At 41.7% G+C, this 20978-nt stretch overlaps 1 protein-coding gene across 1 annotated transcript in view; it reads left to right on the forward strand.

Annotated features, from left to right (window-relative positions):
- The window catches only part of UBR5 (ubiquitin protein ligase E3 component n-recognin 5), a 138397-nt gene that overhangs the window by 55921 nt on the left and 61498 nt on the right, over nucleotides 1-20978 (forward strand). The window contains exons 12-15 of the mRNA XM_074944009.1: nucleotides 484-638; nucleotides 4387-4504; nucleotides 14223-14407; nucleotides 18600-18709. Coding sequence (XP_074800110.1) covers nucleotides 484-638; nucleotides 4387-4504; nucleotides 14223-14407; nucleotides 18600-18709 — 568 coding nt within the window. The remainder of the gene's footprint in view (nucleotides 1-483; nucleotides 639-4386; nucleotides 4505-14222; nucleotides 14408-18599; nucleotides 18710-20978) is intronic.

Raw genomic sequence — 20978 nt, forward strand, 5'->3', positions numbered from 1 at the left:
GCAATGAAAGCCTGTCCATCTTATCAAATTTCCAAAAACTGTTAATTTTTTACTGCTGCACTGAAATTTAAGGTTAGAGAGGCCTAATTCTGGAATGGAGTTGTAGCAAAAAATATTAAGGATTTAAAGATTTTTGAGCTCCAAGTACAGTAAAACAGATTATACAAACAGTAAGTTTGTTTTGACCAATAATAGATGAATCTCAGAAGGTTTAGAGTTAAAATGCGGTTTGGTTAAATATCCAAATTTGCTGAAATGCTTTGATCAGGAGTACCCTTTCAGTTTTTTGGTACTTTCATTTTCTGGCTGAGACCAGAACTGGAAGGGAAAATTTACCAGATTGATCAAAACTTTAAAGGGCCAGTTCTAAAACTGAAGTGAAGGTTGGGCTGATGATACTTTTCCCAAACTGATTCATCCTGAAAAATGTAAAGAGTTTGTTTATGATGCAGTGTTGTTTTTTTCGCCTCCCCTTCCTTTTAGGTTGCTACCTGGGTGGATGAAACTTTAAGCTCTGTAGCTTCTAAATTGGAACACACTGCGCAGACATACTCAGAGCTGCAGGGAGAACGGATAGTTTCACTACATTGCTGTGCTCTTTATACCTGTGCTCAGCTAGAGAACAATTTGTACTGGTGGTAAGTATATATGGTATTGAATATATTTGTCCAAAAGTATCTGCAAACTCATTATAATGACGAAGCTTCCTTGCAGTGCACGTTATAGTTCTAGTGATGAAGTTCTGTAACTCTGCTTTCATGGCTTTATACTATCCTTGAGGGAAGTATTTGTATTTTTGCACGCTATGATTACAAAAGAGGAAAGATATTGTGCCTAAAGCATTGGACCTGGCGGGAATCAAGAGATCTGGGTTTTATTCCTGGCTCTGCCACAAGCTTCCTGTGTGACCTTGAGGAAGTAATTGAAATTATTGGGGTTTTTTTTTTTGATTTTTTTTTTGTAAAATGGGATATTGTGATACTTTGTGAAATTAAATTCATCAGTACTCAGATAGGATAGTGATAAAAAAGTTGGTAAAGAAATGATTCTAGAGAAGGCTGTTTTTGCTAATTGTGCTGTGAAACATAGTGAATGTTGTAAAACTGATACCATTATTGTATTGTAGCTGAGGAGCAGCTATATAATACAATGAGATGCCACTGACACAGATGTCAAGGGTCCAGACATGCCTGTAAAGATGTACTTTCATCGTTGGATTCTGATGACTGACTGCATAGAGTATGAAAGCCTTGCTAAGAGCTACGAAATTTAGGACATTAGACTGAGACTGTGCAATATAGATAATGAAAAAAATTGTCTTGTCAAGTTGGGTTGTCATCTGCAGATCCAGATAATTGAGTTGTTCTTATTGGGAAAATAAATGCTGGTTGGCTGAGTGTTCTCCCCCGGTGTTACATAGTTTCACAAAGTAGTTTTAATATATTTTGTATCTTTCAGGCCTTTACAAATAATATAGAAAACAAACTTACCTGTGTACACTGTCCTTTTTCTCCCATAGGGCTCTGTGGCTAGAATGTTAGGCAGTCTGATTAATAAACTATATTGTTGGCTTAAATGCATGCTGAAAAATTGGATGAAATAACCTCCCATAAATTGTTAAAACATTTCTATTTGTAAAACTTCACTGAATTTTTAAAATGTCAAGTTTTCTGGACATAAAAAGGTAGAAGTTGATGATGATTTTTCCAAGCATGTAAAAAAATGAAAATACATTTCTAGTTACAATGAGTTGACATGCATATCCGTGCCATTTTCAGTGCCCACCTTGTTTTTACCTGTGCTTCACTTAAGAGTTATGCTAAATCTAAACAAGCCTTGCTTACAGTGGCAGGGATCTCCAGTAGCTTTTGTTATAGTGGGATTAAATACTCGCTGACCAGTTACTTGCAAGCACTGAAAATTTGAGATACTAAATATCTTTCTGTTTGGGGTGTTTGCTAAATATTAACCAGAAGCCAAACAAAATCACAGCCAGATATGAGGAAGCTGTATTTTACTCCTAATTTTGAAATTTGGGGCAGAGCGGTAGTAGAAATCACAACTTTCTGATTTTTTTTTCTCTTGACTGTAAAACCAATGTCATTGCGAACACAGTTCATTCTAGAGCATCACTCAGCATAGCAACCAGTAAACCACAACTTTGTGGGGACCGTAATACTGGAAACTTTTGCATGCCTTCTTACCTTTTTTGAATAATCAACCCTTTGTTTGTTTGTTTGTTTGTTTGTTATGCTATTTAAAAATTAACTACAAATTGAATTATCCTGCAGGGCCCTTCAGTAGTTAGGTATGCCTAACTTCAACATTGATGATCATGTATTTGTCATCAGATTATGGAGACATAAGCGTCTATTAATCATGATAATTCTTTTCCCAAAAAAATCTAAATTGCTGACAGGCATGGTAGAGAGAGCATCCCATGCTGTTTATACTGTGGAGAGGCTATGGTAAAAAGGTGTCTTCTATGTAAATCCATATTATCTAAATAAAATTGGCTTAACTCTTTTTGTATCCGTGTACGCACAGTTTACCACCTCTAGCTGTATAGTCTGAGGTTATAACTTGACTTGCTAAAATCAAGGTAAGGGTGTTAGGGTTTTCATTTGAGTTGTAGCTGGATCAATCTAACTCGACTGGGGGGAGAAAGTATCTAGATGAGGAAAAAATATGATGACTTGGAAATCTCACTTAGGTCATGGCCACACCAGGACAAAGTGTTGTTAATTGGTGCTTTAAAAAATGTACAACCTCCCAACGCCACTCTTTTCTCCAGTAAGGAAAAGGCCGGTGGGCTTTGGGAATTGTTGCCAGTCATGGTGAGGACAGCCTCAATATGTTTAGGGACTGATTGCCAAAGAGTTGGTATTTGCTAGTTAATTGCTTTTGCATTTCAAGAAAATTGTTTCAAGTTGTACTTGTTACCTGTTTTGCCCTTGGTGCATGTATCCTTGCTGCTATCCAGAGCTGATCCTGGCACTCAGTACAGAGTAGAGCAGTAAGAACCCGTATACAAAAAGCTCTTGTGGTGTTTACATAGAGTTCCAGTGGGCATAGTGGGGAGAATATTGTAATTGCTTCTCATCCTCAATCTCTTGAATGGCAGCACATCTTCCATCTGCTGCGTTGTCAGGCTGGTGTGACAATGTAGTATTTTAAATTATATTTAAATAGCATTACCTTGTTCTTTGTTGAGCTAGATTCAAAATGCCATTATGATCAGATGACTTGAAATTGACCCCTTTTTCCTGAATGCATCTCTGTATAGTGCAAATTATATCTGCATTTAACATTGGAAGTGCTGCAAGTGGTGTTTTTTCCTTGTTTCTTTAGCAGAATTGCAAAGTGAGTTTGATTCTAGATTCTCTGTTGTGGTATAGAAAGCAGGACAAAAAGTTTTAGGTTTTTAAATAGCATGTTGAGTTTTCAGTACAGGCAATTTAAAAAAAATGATTTGTAAAGTGAGCATTTTGATATAAGAGCATTTGAGAGTGAGGTGGAGTGAATATGGGACAGCAAGATTTCACTTTTGCTGAGGGCTTTTGGCAGAGTGGTGTTTTACCATGTCTTCCATTTAAGGGCTTGTCTACACTACCAAGTTTTGTTGACAAAACTTATCTAAACACCCAAAAATCGCCAAAGGGTGTTCATACTTGCTCCCTCTGTCAACAGATCATGCCCACATTGGGGACACCATCATCGACAGGGTGAGCAATGCACCGTGGGTATGTATCCCACAGTGCAGTGTTGTGGGAAGGAAGAGCTGATCTCCACGCATCTTGGGATCCTCTCCAAGTTCTGCCACAGCCCCCTCCAGCTGCGGAGAGCAGCATCATGAGCAGCTCTGTGAGCTCTCAGTGCGGAGGAATGGCAAAGCAGCACAGCAGTCTGTCCCCCTCCCTCTGCAGCAGCAGTCTGCCTGCTGCTGTGTTCCTAGTGCCGGGCAGAACAGGAGCATTCCAGTTATTTACTCTGTTTCCCAAATGGAGCAGCACACAAATACTTCCCGGAGCTTTGAAAGGGGAGGGGCGCATGCTTGCAGGGCAGCAGAGATCAAAACACTGAGCAGAGCAATCGGGGCAGGCATTGTGGGATACTGGCAGAAGCCTCTTTATGGACAAAAAAGGGAGGGGAAAAAACAAGTCTCTCGTAGCAGTGGAATTTTTTGTTACCAAAACTGGGCGTTTTTCGCGACAAAAGTCCCATTGTAGTGTGTACGTTCTTGCTGTTTTGTCACCAAAAGGCAGTTTTTGGCAACAAAACTTGCCAGTATAGACAGGCCCGAAGTTGTAGTCTTGAGCTTCTCAAGACTATGAACAGACACTTCTTTTGTAGTTCTTGGTTTAATAATTTGTTTTCTTTCCTTAGGGGAGTAGTTCCTTTTAGCCAAAGGAAGAAGATGTTAGAAAAGGCCAGAGCAAAAAATAAAAAGCCCAAGTCTAGTGCTGGCATCTCTTCAATGCCAAATATCACAGTTGGCACGCAAGTAAGTACAACCACTGTATTGTGAGCTGTCTTAAGTGTTTTGGGAGGGGGATACTGGTTGTCAAAAATATATCAGGCTCTATTCTCCATTTACACTAAGGCCTTGTCTGTGCACAAAAGTTGTATCACTTTTACTGTAGTTAAAGTGCTGCAACCCCCTACGTGTCAATGCAGCTATGCTGGTATAGCTTATTCCTGTAAATTTAGAGGAATAAGCGGTCACAGTCACAGCTAACTGCACCTCTGACCGCCTCGTGGTATCCCTGAGGGCACGCCACTTAGGTGACGGATAGAGGCCTGAGACCTGTCTCAGGATGGGATCCCATGATCCTTTCTTCCCAGACTGGGGACTTAGGCTGCAGGTTTCTGCAATTTATTGTAATTATCTCAGTAGGTCTGACTTTAGTTCAGCACCTGCAGTCCTGTTTCAGGGACAATGACAGGGTTAACTGGTGATCAGTCAGCTCTCTGTTTCTTCAGAATAAAAACATTACAAAGAAAACATCTTATATGCATGCCTGGTGACTGCCTGGTCAGTTAATCTCCCACATAGGGACCCTAATAGGACTAACGTACTTTAGGCCTTCTCCACAGGGCCTGCCTCTCTTGTTCAGTCTCGTGTTTGTTCTTGGTTTGAGTGTGAGTGACTCCTCTGTTCGTGGCTGGTATTTTATACCGTTTCAAGTTCTTTGTCTCCCAGGCCTCTTACCGGTCAAACCAGTATATGCTATTTGCCTTGAGGGAGGTGGGGGCGAAACTTCCACAGATTTGTTACTTGTCTTGTTTCACCGGTGAGGATTAGCATCAGTTATCCCTCAGTGACTTCAGTTCTTGCAGAAAACCCTTTAGTTCATCTTCTGAGCCAGGAATACAAATAACATTTAAAATAGATGCAGCTGTTTTTGAATATTCTATGTGCCCATAACATCTGTCACATCTCAATGCAATAGGTAGGACCCTACCAAATTCATTATCCGTTTTGATAAATTTCACGGTCATAGGATTTTAAAAAATCTTAAATTTTGTGGTTTCACATATTTAAATCTGCAAGTTTCCGGTGTTGTAACGGTGGGGGTCCCGACCCAAAAGGAGGCTTTGAGGGGCTTGCAAGGCCATTGTTGGGGGTGGGGTTGCAGTATTGCCATCCTTAGTTCTGCACTGCTGCTGGCGGCGGCACTGCCTTCAGAGCTGGGCATCTGGCCAGCAGCCACTGAGCTCTGATGGCAGCGCAGAAGTAAGGATGGCAATATTGTGAGCCCCCTACAATAGCCACATTTCTCAGAAGAGACCAGATTTCACAGTCCCTGACACGTTTTTCACAGCCATGAATTTGGTAGGCCCCTAGCAGTAGGCTTTGAATATTCAGTGTTTCTAAAGCATCGCATGTGTCACATAAGCTATACCAGTGTAAGGCACCTTTATACCGGTATAACTACATCCAGTGAAGGTTGTATAGCTTTTACTACTTTGTTTGGATAGAAAGGTGGATTAAAAAAGTAGAAGGGTACAAAATTAACATGGCATACACATTGAATAGATTTAAAAACTGGCGAACTCTGGGTCTTGAGATGTAATTGTAAATAGGGAATCATCATTGAATGTCTGTTTCTGCGGGGGTCCTACAGGGATCAGTTCTTGGCCCTATGCTATTTAACATTTTTATCAATGATCTGGAAGAAAACATAAAATCATTACTGATAGAGTTTGCAGACAACACACAAATAGGGGGAGTGGACAGGTCACTGGTAGAGAAAGGCGTGGATTATTTGGTAAGCAGAGCACAAGTAATGTGTTTTAATGTGGCTAAATGTAACCGTATACATCTAGGAACAAAGAATGCAAGCCATACTTATAGAATCGGGGACTCTATCCTGGGAAGTAGTGGTTCTGAAAAAGATTTGGGGATCATGGTGGGTAATGAACTAAACATGATCTCTCAGTGCAATTCTGTGGCCACAGGGGAAAATATGATCCTTGGATGTGTAAACTGGAGATTCTCGAGTAGGAGTAAAGAGGTTATTATGCCTTTGTGTTTGTTAGTGGTGCAGCCGCTGCTGGAATTCAGTGTCTAGTTTTGATGTCCATAATTCAAGAAGGAAGTTGATAAATGGGAGAGGGTTCAGAGAAAAGTCATGTGAATGATATTAAAGGATTAGAAAACCTGTCTTATAGTGATAGGCTCAAGGAACTCAATCTATTTACTAGGGCTGGTGATTAATCGCAGTGAACGCACGCAATTAACTCAAAAAAAATTAATTGCGATTAATGGCCGTTTCAATTGCACTGTTAAAAAATAGAATATCAATTGAAATTTCTTAAATATTTTGGATATTTTTCTACCTTTTCAAATATTGATTTCAATTACAATACAGAATACAAAGTGTACAGTGATCATTTTATATTATTTGTATTAAATATTTACACTGAAAAAACAATAAAGGAAATAGTATTTTTCAATTCACCTCATACAAATACCGTAGTGCAAGCTCTTTATTGTGAAAGCACAAGTTACGAATGTAGATTTTTTTTTGTTACATAAATGCATTCCAAAACAAAACAATGTAAAACTTCAGAGCCCTACAAGTCCACTCAGTGCTACTTCTTGTTCAGCCACTCGCTAAGACAAATAAGTTTGTTTACATTTAGGGGAGATAATTCTGGCCATTTCTTATTTACAGTGTCACCTGAGAGTGAGAAGAGATGTTCGCATGACACTTTTGTAGCCAGCATTGCAAGGTACTTACATGCCAGATATGCTAAACATTTGTATGCCCCTTCATGCTTTGGCCATCACTCCAGAAGACATGTTTCCATGCTGATGACGCTCGTTAAAAAAATAATGCGTTAATTAAATTTGTGACTGAACTCCTTGGGGGAGAATTGTATGTCTCCTGCTCTGTGTTTTACCCGTATTCTGCCATATATTTCATGTTATAGCAATCTCGGAGGATGACACTTTCACTACAGATTTGACAAAATGCGAAGAAAGTACCAATGTGAGATTTCTAAAGATAGCTACAGCACTCGACCCAAGGTTTAAGAATCTGAAGTGCCTTCCAAAATCTGATTGGGATGGGATCTAGAGCATGTTTTCAGAAATTTTAAAAGAGCGGTACTCGGATGTGGAAACTTCAAAACCTGAACCAACAAAAAAGAGAATCAACCTTCTCCTGGTGCATCTGACTCAGACGATGAAAATGAACATGCGTCGGTTTGCGCTGCTTTGGATTGTTACTGAACAGAACACGTCATCGGCATGGAAGCATGTATTCTGGAATGGTGGTTGAAGCATGAAGGGACATATGAATCTTTAGTGCATCTGGCATGTAAATATCTTGCAACATCAGCTACAACAGTGCCATGCGAACTCCTGCTCTCACTTTGAGGTGACGTTGTAAGCAAGAAGTGGGCAGCATTATCTCCTGCAAATGTAAACAAACTTGTTTGTCTGAGTGATTGACTGAACGAAGAAGTAGGACTGAGTGGACTTGCAGGCTCTAAAGTTTTGCATTCTTTTATTTTTGAATACAGTTATTTTTTATACATAAATCTATATTTGTAAGTATCATGAAAGTTGAAGAGATTGCACTACAGTACTTGTATTAAGTGAATTGAAAAATACTTTTATTTTTACAGTGCAAATATTTATAATAAAAAATAAAACGAGCACTGTATATTTTGTATTCTGTATTGTAATTGAAATCAATGTATTTGAAAATGTGAAAAACATCCAAAAATATTTATATAGTGTTCTATTATTGTTTAACAGCACAATGAATTGAAATTAATTTTTTTAATGCTGGACAGCCCTACCATTTACCTCAACAGAGGGAATGCTGATCACAGCCTATAAATACTTACATGGGGAACAAACATTTGATAATGGACTCTTCTTTCTAGCACACAAAGGTATAATAATGGCGGGATGTTGAAGCGAGAGAGATTCAGACTGGAAATAAGTCATACTTTTTAAAGTGAGGGTAATTAGCCTCTGAAACAATTTATCAAGTGTTGTAGTGGAATCTCGAACACTGGTGATTTTTAAATCAAGATTGGATTTTTAAAAAAGATATGCTGTAGTTCAAAAATTATTTTGGGGGAAGTTTTATGACCTGTGTCATACAGGAGATCAGCCTAGATGATCACAGTGATCCCTTCTGACCTCGGAAACTGTTTGGTTTTTTTTAAACCAAAATAATTAAGTCAATCCAAAAACTTTGTAGACCAAGCCTAAGGTCCCCTTTATACTGTTCTCTGAAACCCAAGTAGGCAGGTGTTGGGATTACCTGCATTTCTTAACAGCTGTGTACAACTCTGTAATAGTGTATTGGAGTCATTGCTACCCAGCTCTGAACAGCAGTTCTTCGAGTGCTTGCTCCTGTCTATTCCATTCTAAGTGTTTGCACACCCATGTGTACAGTCATCAGAGACTTTTGCCTTAGTGGTATCCATAGGGTTAGCTGTGGTGCCCCCTTGAGTGCCATGTTCATGCATCTGTATATGAGGCACTGCTGACCCTACACCCTCTCTGTTCCTTCTTACCGCCCATGATGTTTGGTTGGAGTGCCTTGTCTTGCATGGCAAGAATGTTAGCGGTTCTTACAGTCCATTGTTCTGTCTCCTTTGTATTTAGTTGATAGGTACATAGTTAGACCGTTAAGTTGTAGAGTAGTAGAGTAGTAGTTTAGGAGTTAGATTCCCGTTTGAGGTCTTCACCTCAGAGTGGGGCATGCCCCATTCCCCAGGCTTTAAGCCATGCTCATCGTGCAGCCGGCCGATGCCCATTAGCAATCCCCACAAGAGGTGTTTGAGGGAGTCCCACAGAAAGGATAAGTGAAGGATCTGCAAAAACTTTTGCCCTCAAACTCAAAAAGAGCGGGATATCCACTTGAGGGTCCTCCTCAAGGAGGCTGCGCTTCGTCCTGCCTCAGAGACCGCTCGATCGGACTCCATGCCCGGCACTTCAGCATTGGCATGCAACGCACTGCCAGCACCGGAATCTGCCCAGCACTCTTCCCCCTAGCGTAGGAGTCTGATGACCTCTTTAACGTCATACCCTCCTCCACCCTGGCCCAGCTCCCGTTGCCCGTCCACCCCGGGGTCCTGAAAATTCCTAAGTCTTTGGAGACCCCCTCTTCTGTTTCACCTTCCTCCAAGAAGGCGGAAAAGGAGGTACTATGTCCCGGCAAAGGGATTTGAATACCTGTATGCCCACCTTCCAGCAGGGTCCCTGGTCGTGTCTGCCATCAACAAAAGGGCCAGGCAAGCGGCACACAGAAAAATAAAGATGCCAGGACGCTGGACTTGTTTGGCAGCAAAATTTTTTCAATTGCCAGCCTGGAATTTTGGGTGTCTAACAATCAGGCCCTGCTAGGCAGGTACAATGTCAAACTGTGGGACTCCATCAGCAAGTTCAAGGAGGGCCTTCCACAGGAGTGTGTCACCTTGGTAGTGGCGAGAGACGCTCTCCAGATGGTCTGGGATGCTATGGAGTTGGCGGCCAGGGTAGTTACCTCTGTGGTGGTCATGAGCTGCAGCTCCTGGTTGCAGTCCTCCAGCCTGTCCCAGGAAATGCAGACTACGCTTCAGGACCTCCCATTTGAGGGAGCAGGGATCTTCTTGGAGCTGACAGATGCACAGCTCCACGGCTTTAAAGACTCCTGTGCTACCCTCTGTTCCTTAGGCCTGCAAACCCCTGAGTAGGTTAGAAAGCCGTTCCATCTCCCGCCTCCTCTGTCTAGGTCCTGAGGTGTCCCCCAGTCCAGCTCCTACAGGAAGGACAGAGACAAAGGGTTTAAGTGGCGGTACCCTTTGTCTTCCTATTCCTCTGCCCAGCCTGGTTCTTCCAGAGGCCAAGGAAGCTGGAAGCAGGCATTTTGAGGATCCTGGAGACTGGTATGCTGCCTTTGACTTAAAGGACGTGTATTTTCATATTTTCATTTTCCCAGGGCACAGGCATTCCCTCTGTTTTGTGTTGGGCCACTGCCATTTTCAATCACGCACTGCCCTTCGGTCTCTTGTCAGCTCCAAGAGCGTTTACAAAGTGAATAGCGTCAGTGGCTCCTTACCTGAGGCGCCGAGGTGTGCAAATTTATCTGTATCTCGAAAACTGGTTAATTAATAAAGGGCTGATTCCGGGATCAGGTGCAGTGTCCTCTCAACCTAGTTTGCTCCACCAATCGCGACCTGCAGCGGTTAATAAATGAGAAAAAGTCAACCTTAGTTCCAGCACACAACTTAGAGTTCATTGGAGCAGTCCTTGACTCTACGCGGGCCAGGACCTTCCTCCCTGAGACCGAGTCCCAGGCCATGGCAGACCTGATCTTGTGTGTGCAAGCCCACCTTCTTACCGGTGCTTATATGTGCCTGCTGTTGTTGAGCCACATGGCAGCCTGTACTTACATGGTCTGCCATGCGCGGCTCCACCTCAGGCTGCTGCAGGCGTGGCTGGTATCAGTCTATGTCCCCAGCAGACACAGCACAGACCATGTGGTGAAGGTCCCAGACCACATCCTGTTGTCACTTGCATGGTGGAAAAATTCTGCATTGGCATTGGAGGGAGTTCCGTTCGCGGCCCTCCCTCCGTTGGTTACCCTAGTCTCTGCTGCTTCAGACCTGAGATGGGGAGCCCACCTGGGCAATCTCAGCATGCACGGTCATTGGTTCTGTCTTGATCATTCCCTACACATCAATGTCAGGGAGCTCAGAGCAGTCCACTTAGCCTGCCTGCCTTTCTACCTCAGCTAAAGAGCAGGGTGGTCCAGGTCCTGATGGACAGTACAGCAGCTATGTTCTATATCAATAAGCAAGATGGAGCCAGGTCGTCTACCCGTTGCCAAGAATCCCTTAGGCTATGGGACTTCTGTGTACAACACAACATCCATCGCAAAGCTGCACACCTCGCTGGGGCCAGGATCGCCTTGGCAGATCACCCATGGCGAGACTAGAAGGTCCTGCTGAGGCGGTCTCTCCTTCTAGAAGCGGTCAGCAGCATCTTCCAGAGGTGGAGTACTCCCCAGGTAGATCTGTTTGCGTCCAGGCACAACAGGAAATGCCAGGTTTTCTGCTCCTTTCGGGGGTTCAACAGGGGCTTCCTGTCGGACGCTTTCCTGTGCCTGTAATTGGGGTGCTCTCATGTACGCCTTCCCCCTAGTTCCGTTGATCCACAGAGTCCTCATGAAAATCAAGCAGGACAGGGTGAAGATAATCCTCATCGTGCCAACACTGGTTTGGCATGCTACTGGACTTCTTGGTGGCTGCTGTTATGGCTACCGCTCCAGTTGGATGTGCTGTCACAAAACCACGACAGTCTTCTGCATCCAAACCTGGCAGCGCTGCACCTTATGGCTTGGCTGCTGCATGGTTAAATGCGGAGGAGCAGAAGTGCTCGGCTGGTGTCCAGCAGGTCCTGTTGGGCAGCAGAAAGCCCTCCACCAGAGCGAGCTACCTGGCCAAATGAAAGTAGTTCGCTTGTTGGACCTTAGATAAAGGCATCCGGCACAAGCGGGCCTCTCTGCAGTTGGTCTTGGACTACCTTTTGCATCTCAAGCTCCACGGCCTGTCCCTTTCAACTATCAAGGTCCACTTGGCCACTCTCTCAGCCTTCCATCCGCCGCTCCAAGGTAGGTCATTTTTCATCCAGGACATGACTACCAGGTTCGTCAAGGGCCTCGAGCACCTCTACCCGCACATCAGGGACCCCGTCCCTCCGTGGGACCTGAATCTTGTGCTGTCGCGGCTCACGGGACCCACCTTCGAGCCTCTGGCTTCCTGTTGTCTCCTTTTCCTTTCCATTTCCTGGAAAGTTGCATTCTTGGTTGCAATAACATCTGCCAGCCCGGTCTCTGAGATTAGGGCTCTTACCTCAGAACCACCCTATACGGTCTTTTACAAAGACAAGGTCCAGCTGCAGCCGCACCCGGCTTTCCTGCCTAAGGTGGTCTGTTTCATATGGGCCAGGACATTTACTTACCTGGTTTTTCCCAAATCCGCATAGGTCGGAGGAGGAGCATAGGTTGCATTCCCTAGATATCGGGAGGGCGCTAGCCTTCTACATTGAAAGGACTAAGCCATTCCGCAAGTTGGTGCAATTGTTCATCATGGTGGCAGACAGGATGAAAGGTTGTCCAGTGTCCGCTCAAAGAATTTCTTTTTGGATTACTGCCTGCATTCGCTGCTGCTACGATCATACAAGGATGCCATCTCCGGTGATCATGACCTCCCATTCAACCAGAGCGCAAGCCTCTTTGGCAGCTTTCTTAGCCCAAGTGCCTATCCATGACATCTGTAAGGCGGCCACCTGGTCGTCCATACACATGTTAACATTTCATTACACGCTTATCCAGCTGGCCCGGAACAGTGCTGGTTTCGGTGGAGCAATGTTGCAAGCCACAAGTCCGTGAACTCCAAGCCCACCTCGGAGGATTCTGCTTGTGTGTCCCCTAGAATGGAATTGACATGAACAAGCACTTGAAGAAAAATGATTTCCTACTTTTCATAACTGTTGTTCTTGGAGATGTGTTGCTCATGTCCATTCCGTTACCTGCCCCTCTGTCAGAGTTGCTGGCAAGAAGGACCTGAGAGGGTGTAGGGTCGTCAGCACCTAATATACCGGCGCATGAGCGCGGCACTGAAGGGGGTGGCGCAGCTGACGCTACGGATACCAGTAAGGCAGAAGTCTCTAACTGTGCACGTGGGTGTGCGCACACTGAGAATGGAATGGACATGAGCAACACATCTTGAAGAACAACACTTATGAACGGTAGGTAACTTTTTTGTTTTTTTAAATTTATTTGAACTAATTGCACTCTACACATTCATTAGAAGTATAGAACAAAAATACAGATGACAATCTACAACTGTTTTATCTCCTTAAAATCTGTGTACATGAGCTTTGCCCAAAGGGTAGTTATTTGTCCATAATGCAATTTGAATTGCTTTAAAAAGTAGTAAAGAATGTATTATGGGCTGTAGGACTAAACACTTGATGTACTCTGTTGAGAATACTGCTTTATAAGTCATTTGAGTATTAGGCTCTGATCTGGCAAATGCTTAGGTTACTCATATAAGCATTTGCCAGATTGGGTCCTGAAAAGGTCTGAAAACAACCTAAGAGGCTCAGCATCACATGCCATGGGATTATAATAATGGTTCTAGTCACATTGCCAGAACAGCCTCTTTCCAAGGAGCTGCTGCTTGTCCTTATTGACTCCCCAGGGGCGGGTGGCACTTTTCTAGGAACATTTTTTCCTAGCATTCTTTTCTGAGCCTGGCCCTTTAAGGTTGTAGTTGCTTGGTAAAGTCATATTTGAAATGGCCATTTTGCAACTGGCAGCTGCTGGTTGCATCTGTACCTACTGTGTCCTCCCCTAAAAAGAAAAGGAGTACTTGTGGCACCTTAGAGACTAACCAATTTATTTGAGCATAAGCTTTCGTGAGCTACAGCTTTGAGCTGTAGCTCACGAAAGCTTATGCTCAAATAAATTGGTTAGTCTCTAAGGTGCCACAAGTACTCCTTTTCTTTTTGCGAATATAGACTAACACGGCTGCTACTCTGAATCCTCCCCTAAAGTTTTCCCTTTCTAATTGCTGAGGAAATGAGACATTTTCACAGAGATATATGTATGTTCAATGTTTTCTTGTACTCTTATCTGAATTAATACTATTTTTTGTCTGATCTTACATAGAAATATTCAGCTATTTCTAACTCTTGTCTGTAGGTATGCCTGAGAAATAATCCCCTTTATCATGCTGGAGCCGTGGCTTTTTCAATTAGCGCTGGAATTCCTAAAGTGGGTGTCTTAATGGAGTCGGTTTGGAATATGAACGATAGCTGTAGGTTCCAGCTTCGATCACCAGAGAGCTTGAAAAACATGGAGAAAGCTAGCAAAACTACTGAGGCAAAGTAAGTGCACTAAAAAGAATCTGTATATATTTTTGGAGTGAAAATTTACTAGTTTGGCATAATATTAATTAAACATTAATATCGATATTAATTGAGATATCGATTAATTGAAACTGGCAATCACGAGTTTGCATCAAGGTTACATGAAGTTTCTAGCAGACTCTAATGAAATTAAACAAAAACCCCATAGATTCTGCAGCGTGCTGCTGTGAGCTCTTTCCTGATGTCACTGATGGAGATTACCTGGCAAATAACTATTCAGTAAAATGGATTATTTTAGGGGTAATGAGTGAGTGACACAAACCACTTATATAGTAGAACCTCTGCGTTATGAACACCTTGGGAATGAAGGTTGTTTGTAACTCTGAAATGTTCCTAACACTAAATAAACTTTATGATTCTTTCAAAAGTTTACAACTGAACATGGACTTAATACAGCTTTGAAACTTTACTATGCAGAAGAAAAAGCCTGCTTTCCCTTCAGTTTTTTAGTAGTTTATGTTTAACACAGTACTGTACTGTATTTGCGTGTGTGTGTGTGTGTGTGTGTGTGTGTCTGCTGCTGCCCGATTGTGTACTTCTGGTTCCAAATTAAGTGTGTGGTCAGTTCATAACTCTGGTGTTTGTAACTCTCAGGTTTTACTGTACTCTTTAACATTAAATTGATGGGGTTTAGAACAGAGTGGCATATGAAAAAGAGGACTGTCTTGTGAAGAATCTCAGGATAACTGAATCTGAAGGAGGAATTATCAGTGATGGGGATCAGGGTAGGCAGGCAAGCAAACAGAGTCATGACAGTGTCACTTGTTGAAACTACTAAACCATTAAAAAGCTCTATTGGTCACTAAAAGAGATTTTTATAGGGCAGTTATTGGTGATTCCAATGTTCTCTGGTATTAGTAGGATTGCTTGATGTGAGAGGGGGAAAACAGACTATTGGGATAACTGAGTTGTTAATATCAGGCAGCCTGACTAAAAGTCCACAGGGTTACTGAGCACCATATTTATGCTTCAGTCTAGTTCAGCCAGTAAATTTTGTTCTGGAATTCGTGAGTGGAAGAGAGTGCCCTGTTTACCTGTTGGGTCATTTGACTGTGCTTGTCTCTTCTCTTTACCCTGCTCAACTTGAAAATCAATATGTTAATATATTTTTTAACTTCATAGTGCTTATTTGAAAATTTCCAAAAATTAAGGGATGTATCATTTTTATAAGGTTTTGAGCTTGCCTTAGTGCATTTACTGTAGAAGTTTGGAGTTGCTAAAATGTTTGCGTGTTTCCTTGGTTCTTAATCAGACCCTTTTCTGGAAAGTTGACATCTAATATGTATTTACCCTAATGTCCACTAACAATCAGAAATCCAGCTTTGTCTAAATAACTTCTTTCAAGTAAAAATTTAAGGCCACTTTTCTCCCTCCCTGTGGTACCTACCAAATGGCCAGCTCAGCCATTACTTCCTCCTGGATAGATCAACTGATAACCTGCCAGATGTCACTGGTGCCCTGGCCACTCCTCACAGCATTGGACACTACTTTTTCCTTTGTCCTAATACTGGGTCAGATGTTTCCACTACCATTCCTCTTTCCCATATCCTCCTCCTGCTTTTGACTGTCATTTCCTCCTCAGAGTGATCGCTAGTATAGCTCAGATGTAAAGAGTGAAGGTAATCTCTAGGGAAATTCAGTAAAATAGTGGTTTTCAACCTGTGGCCTGCGGACCCCTGAGGGTTCGCAGACTGTCTAAGATTTCCAAAGGGGTTCACTTCTCCATTTGAAACTTTTTTTTTTAGAGGTTTGCAAATGACAAAAGGTTGAAAATCACAGCGGTAAAATAAGCAAGAACATTCAAGGTAAAGTCCTCATAGTTTCCAGAGGGTATTAGTCCACTTTTTTTTATTTTTTTTAGAGAAAAAAAAAATATATTTTTGGAATATATTTACTTTCCCAAATTGGAATAATAGCTTTTAATTATTATTGGTGAGGGACTGAAATTGCACCACATCTGTTGCAATTAAAAGTACGTAGATCTTCAGTACTTATTCTATAATTTTGGATAGCAAATAGCAAGTTAACACAATTTGAAAGAAAAATGTCTTGCTGATACCCTGTTTTGAGAGGTGGTAGCTGACTTGACTGTATTGCTTTTGGTTTGTGTTGCTGAATTACTGATGTATTATATGAGATTGTTTAATACATGTGACCATATTTATTGCTTTAGCTTTTATTTGCTTTTGGCTGAATGTCATTTCCAGCTGGTATTATTGTTTGGCTAGAGAAATAAATGATGCTCTTATGTACTGTATATTATAGCAGGAGATTTTTAATTAGGTAAACTATTGATATTTTTTAACAGAACATGGTTGCTAGCTTATAACATCCTGTTATAACTTGACATCACACAATTGGGGGGGAAGAAAAAAACAATCCAAAAGGGGTGATTCAGTTACTTTATCAACTAAATAGGTTGTTGAATATTTTACTTGAGAGAGCTTTGAATTGGTGATGCCAAAATATAAAGGAAAACATTTGAAAGTGGTCAGACCTTAGATAAGGAGTATGGGGTTGAGCGAAATCTGGAGTGTGTTTTTTATTATTCCAGCTCAGAATGAGACTCGGATTTACTGGTAAAGCCTGCATTTTCAAATTACCTAAATGTGCAGACGTTTTAATTGCAATCAAGATGTCACCACAAGTGTTTGAAACTATGGACATTTAAACAACAGGAGTGTTATGTGAAGACTGAGACTCTTTTGTCTGCTGTGTTGTTTCATAGTGGTAGTAAAACTTTACTTGAACAATTATGTATTTTAGTAAGCTGGAAATTGCTTCAGTCTTGGTACTCATTATATTGTGAAAAGCTGTGTTAGGTACTCTCTCCAAAGTTAGGGTTGCATCCAGCTTCCATTAAAAAGTCCTGTTAGCCCACTGATAACTCTGATTTGAAAAAAATTGATTTGGCCTGAAAATTTTCACGTACTCTTAAGAGCAAACTGTTTCTGTTAGTTCAGGGGTCTCAAACTCAAATGACCACGAGGGCCACATGAGGACTAGTACATTGGCCCAAGGGCCGCATCACTGACCACCCCCTCTGCTGCCCCGCCCCCACTCCACCCTTTCCCTGTCCCCATTCCCACCCTAACTCCGCCCCCTCCCTGCCTCCAGGGGGTTCAGGAGGTGCGCAGGGTGCGTCAGGGGGCTCAGGGCAGGGGGTTGGGGTGCAGGGTGGGTGTGGGGTGTGGCAGGGGGTGCAGGGTGTGGCAGGGGGTCGGCGTGCAGGGGGTTCTGCTGCAGGAGGGGTTCTGGGGGTGGGTCCAGCCCGGTGCGCACCGGGGGCAGGGCAGGCTCCCTCCCTGCCTGCCCTGCCCCCGCGCTGCTCAGGGAAGCTGCCGGGACCTCAGTCTGTGTGTTGCCTGGGCCGCTCCTCCAGGCACCTCCCCTGAAGCTCCCACTGGCCGCGGTTCCCTGTTCCCGGCCAATGGGAGCTTCGAGGGAGGTACCTGGAGGAGCGGCCAGGGCAACACACAGACCCCTGTCTCCTCCCACCTCCCCACCCCCAGGTCCCGGCCACTTCCCAGAGCGGCACGGGGGCAGGGCAGGCAGGGAGGGAGCCGGTCCTACCTGTGATGCGTGCCGGGCTGGAGCCGCTCTCGGGGGTGCTGCGGGGAGCTGGCATGCGGCCCGCGGGCCACAAGTTTGAGACCCCTGTGTTAGTTTGACACTTTTCTTACAACTTATTTTGAGTTATAGGTCACTTTAATAAACAAACACCTTTCTCGTCTTCCCACCCTATCCTACCAAGTTAGTTCACATTTGGGCATGTTTTAACATTCCAAAATGTGGGATTTCAACTCTCCGTTGAGAACAATTATTCAGCCAGACCTTGAGTAAGGAACATAGCATCATCTAGACATAACTTTATCCTAGTAGCTCTATAATGGGATATGTTTAAAAGCATAGAAATATAGATTTATATTAGGATTTTTACTGTTTCATTCTAAATTAAGAAATCTGTTTAAGTATTTGCAAAAAGAAAAGTATTTTTATCTCTTACACAAATTACAATGTGAAATGCTTGGCTAGATTAGCTTTTTGTTCAGCAAAACAAGCCCAAGAAACTGTTTGTCCAAACCTTGAAATAGACTTTTCATTCTGGTAATGTTTTTTTCATAAATATAATTAAATTCTTAAATCCTAGGCCTGAAAGCAAACAGGAACCAGTGAAAACTGAAATGGGTCCACCGCCATCCCCAGCTTCTACGTGTAGTGATGCATCTTCAATTGCAAGCAGCGCATCAATGCCATACAGTAAGTTTTACTTTAAGAATGTACTGTCTATATAACTAAAAAGAAAAGGAGTACTTGTGGCACCTTAGAGACTAACAAATTTATTTGAGCATAAGCTTTCGTGAGCTACAGCTCACTTCATCGGATGCATAGCTCACAAAAGCTTATGCTCAAATAAATTTGTTAGTCTCTAAGGTGCCACAAGTACTCCTTTTCTTTTTGCGAATACAGACTAACACGGCTGCTACTCTGAAACCTGTCTATATAACTGTAATATATCACGGTTACACTAAGTCAATCGCAATGTGTTTGTTTTAATTTATCTCTAGCACTGAAGAGTGCACTTTACAAGTAATTTAAAATCAGTAAATGGGAGATGTCTTATGAATAGTGTAGTTAACAGAAATCTTTGAAAATGTAACTTTCTGACTGGCAAAATGCATTCCGGCTCTTCTACCCTAACTGCAGTTCACTTTAATTTAAAAAAAAAGTCACAGTAGTCTTTAATCCATGGATGCTGAAAGTTCAGATTTGCCAGTGTTCTTCTAATGTAGAATTTATTAGAATAACAGTGGGAGTTTAGTGCTGGGTATCTTAAAGTAAATATAGTATATTTCAGTCATGGAGCTTGTAGATTTATACAAAAGTCAATAAATATATGATGCTCATTGGTAGAAACACTGTAGTTGGTTATAACGGAAGTCTCTGTATAACTATTTTTGTATGTTTAGAACTTCCTGGAATTAAATTTTCCGTGCTTGTTTTCAATCTAGAATTGAACTGGTTTTGAAAAATTGAGCAAAATCCATTCTTCAGTTTTTGAAGTGTGCAAGGGTAGCAGAAATATACCTTATGCACTTCCAGATTATTTTAAAACATATCTATGTATTTTGCTCAGGCAGCTTAACTAGAGCAAGCTTCCAATTGGATAGTCTTTCACTGAGGACCTTCTTCCACTCTTATTGCACATACCCAAAGTAACAGTTTTAAAAATTTAGAAGTTCAGTATTGCACATATGCTATCAAACTGTTTTCTACTTGCATCAACAGTTCTCAGAATACCAAATATACCACATTAAAAACTCAAAAGCACTTGTCCCTACCTTACCACCTTTGTGACTTTTAATCAGTATAGCCATAATGGATTCTTAGTCTGATACTATAATTTCAACAACTTTCTCATTTTGACCCCGTCCCTCCAGTTATGCACATAGAGTGTACTGAAGGGTCACATAATTACCTAGATTAGAGAACTTTAGGTTCTGACGTACAATACTAATTTTGTTATAGCCAATATCTAAATAGAAAGCTTTCAAAATAGAAAACTTTTATAGATCAGTTTTGAATGCAGCAACTGTTTTTTTGACTTAAAATAGCTGTCTGTTTAATTTTTCTTCATAGAAAAGTTTAAGCACTAAAATCTTTGTGTTTACATAGTTATGTTCCAGCTATTAAAAGACCCCATGTTTTCAGCCCTGTGCTTATACATTTGTGTGGAATTTTAAATCTGTAAGTGCAGGGCTATAAATGTGTGGAGTTTATGAACCTTTCCTGTTTCTTTATTTAAAAACATATGAAATCATATGTTCATGTATTGTTGGTTAATATGAACTCTTATAAGTAAGGAAGCAAAGGGCCTCATACTAATGTTAACTCAGCCATGTTACACTATTAACAAGAATACAAATGTGCATCTTAACATTGCTCTTCAGATGTTGATCTTTAAAACAAAATTATAAGACTGCCATGAATACATTGCAACCCAGGTCCAAAATGTGTTCTATGACCTTTACCACAGTAATACTGTTTTATTCATCTGTCAAATATTGCCCTGGGCTAGTTGGCAGAGTTTTGCAAGGATGTCATAATTAATGCAGCATATTTAACATAGCATAAGATCCTTAATTCAGACAACTTCAGCTTTTTAGGTCCTTTATTGTAATTACCGTAACATTACAAGAACATTTGGTACTTTAATACTCTGAATCTTTAACATATGGAATAAACAAACATGGCTAGGAATGAATTAACATGACTAAGGAAGTCATAGCTTTAATAGACTTTTTTTTAGTTTCTTTTTGTTGATATGGAACAGCTTTACTGTTTGGTACAGATTTATTGGCAAAACATTTAAGTGACATTGAGAAATTCTGTCATGCTACCCTGACTTCAGTGTTAGAATCAAACTAAATTTTACTTCTGATTTAAATTTTGGTTTGAGTAATGGTACACTTCTGCAAAGTGTGTGTGTTAGGCATAAAGTAAGATCTCTGCTATATTTAGATGAAAT

This window comes from Natator depressus, chromosome 2 (assembly GCF_965152275.1).
Source record: "Natator depressus isolate rNatDep1 chromosome 2, rNatDep2.hap1, whole genome shotgun sequence".
In the NCBI taxonomy this organism is placed as follows: Eukaryota; Metazoa; Chordata; order Testudines; family Cheloniidae; genus Natator; species Natator depressus.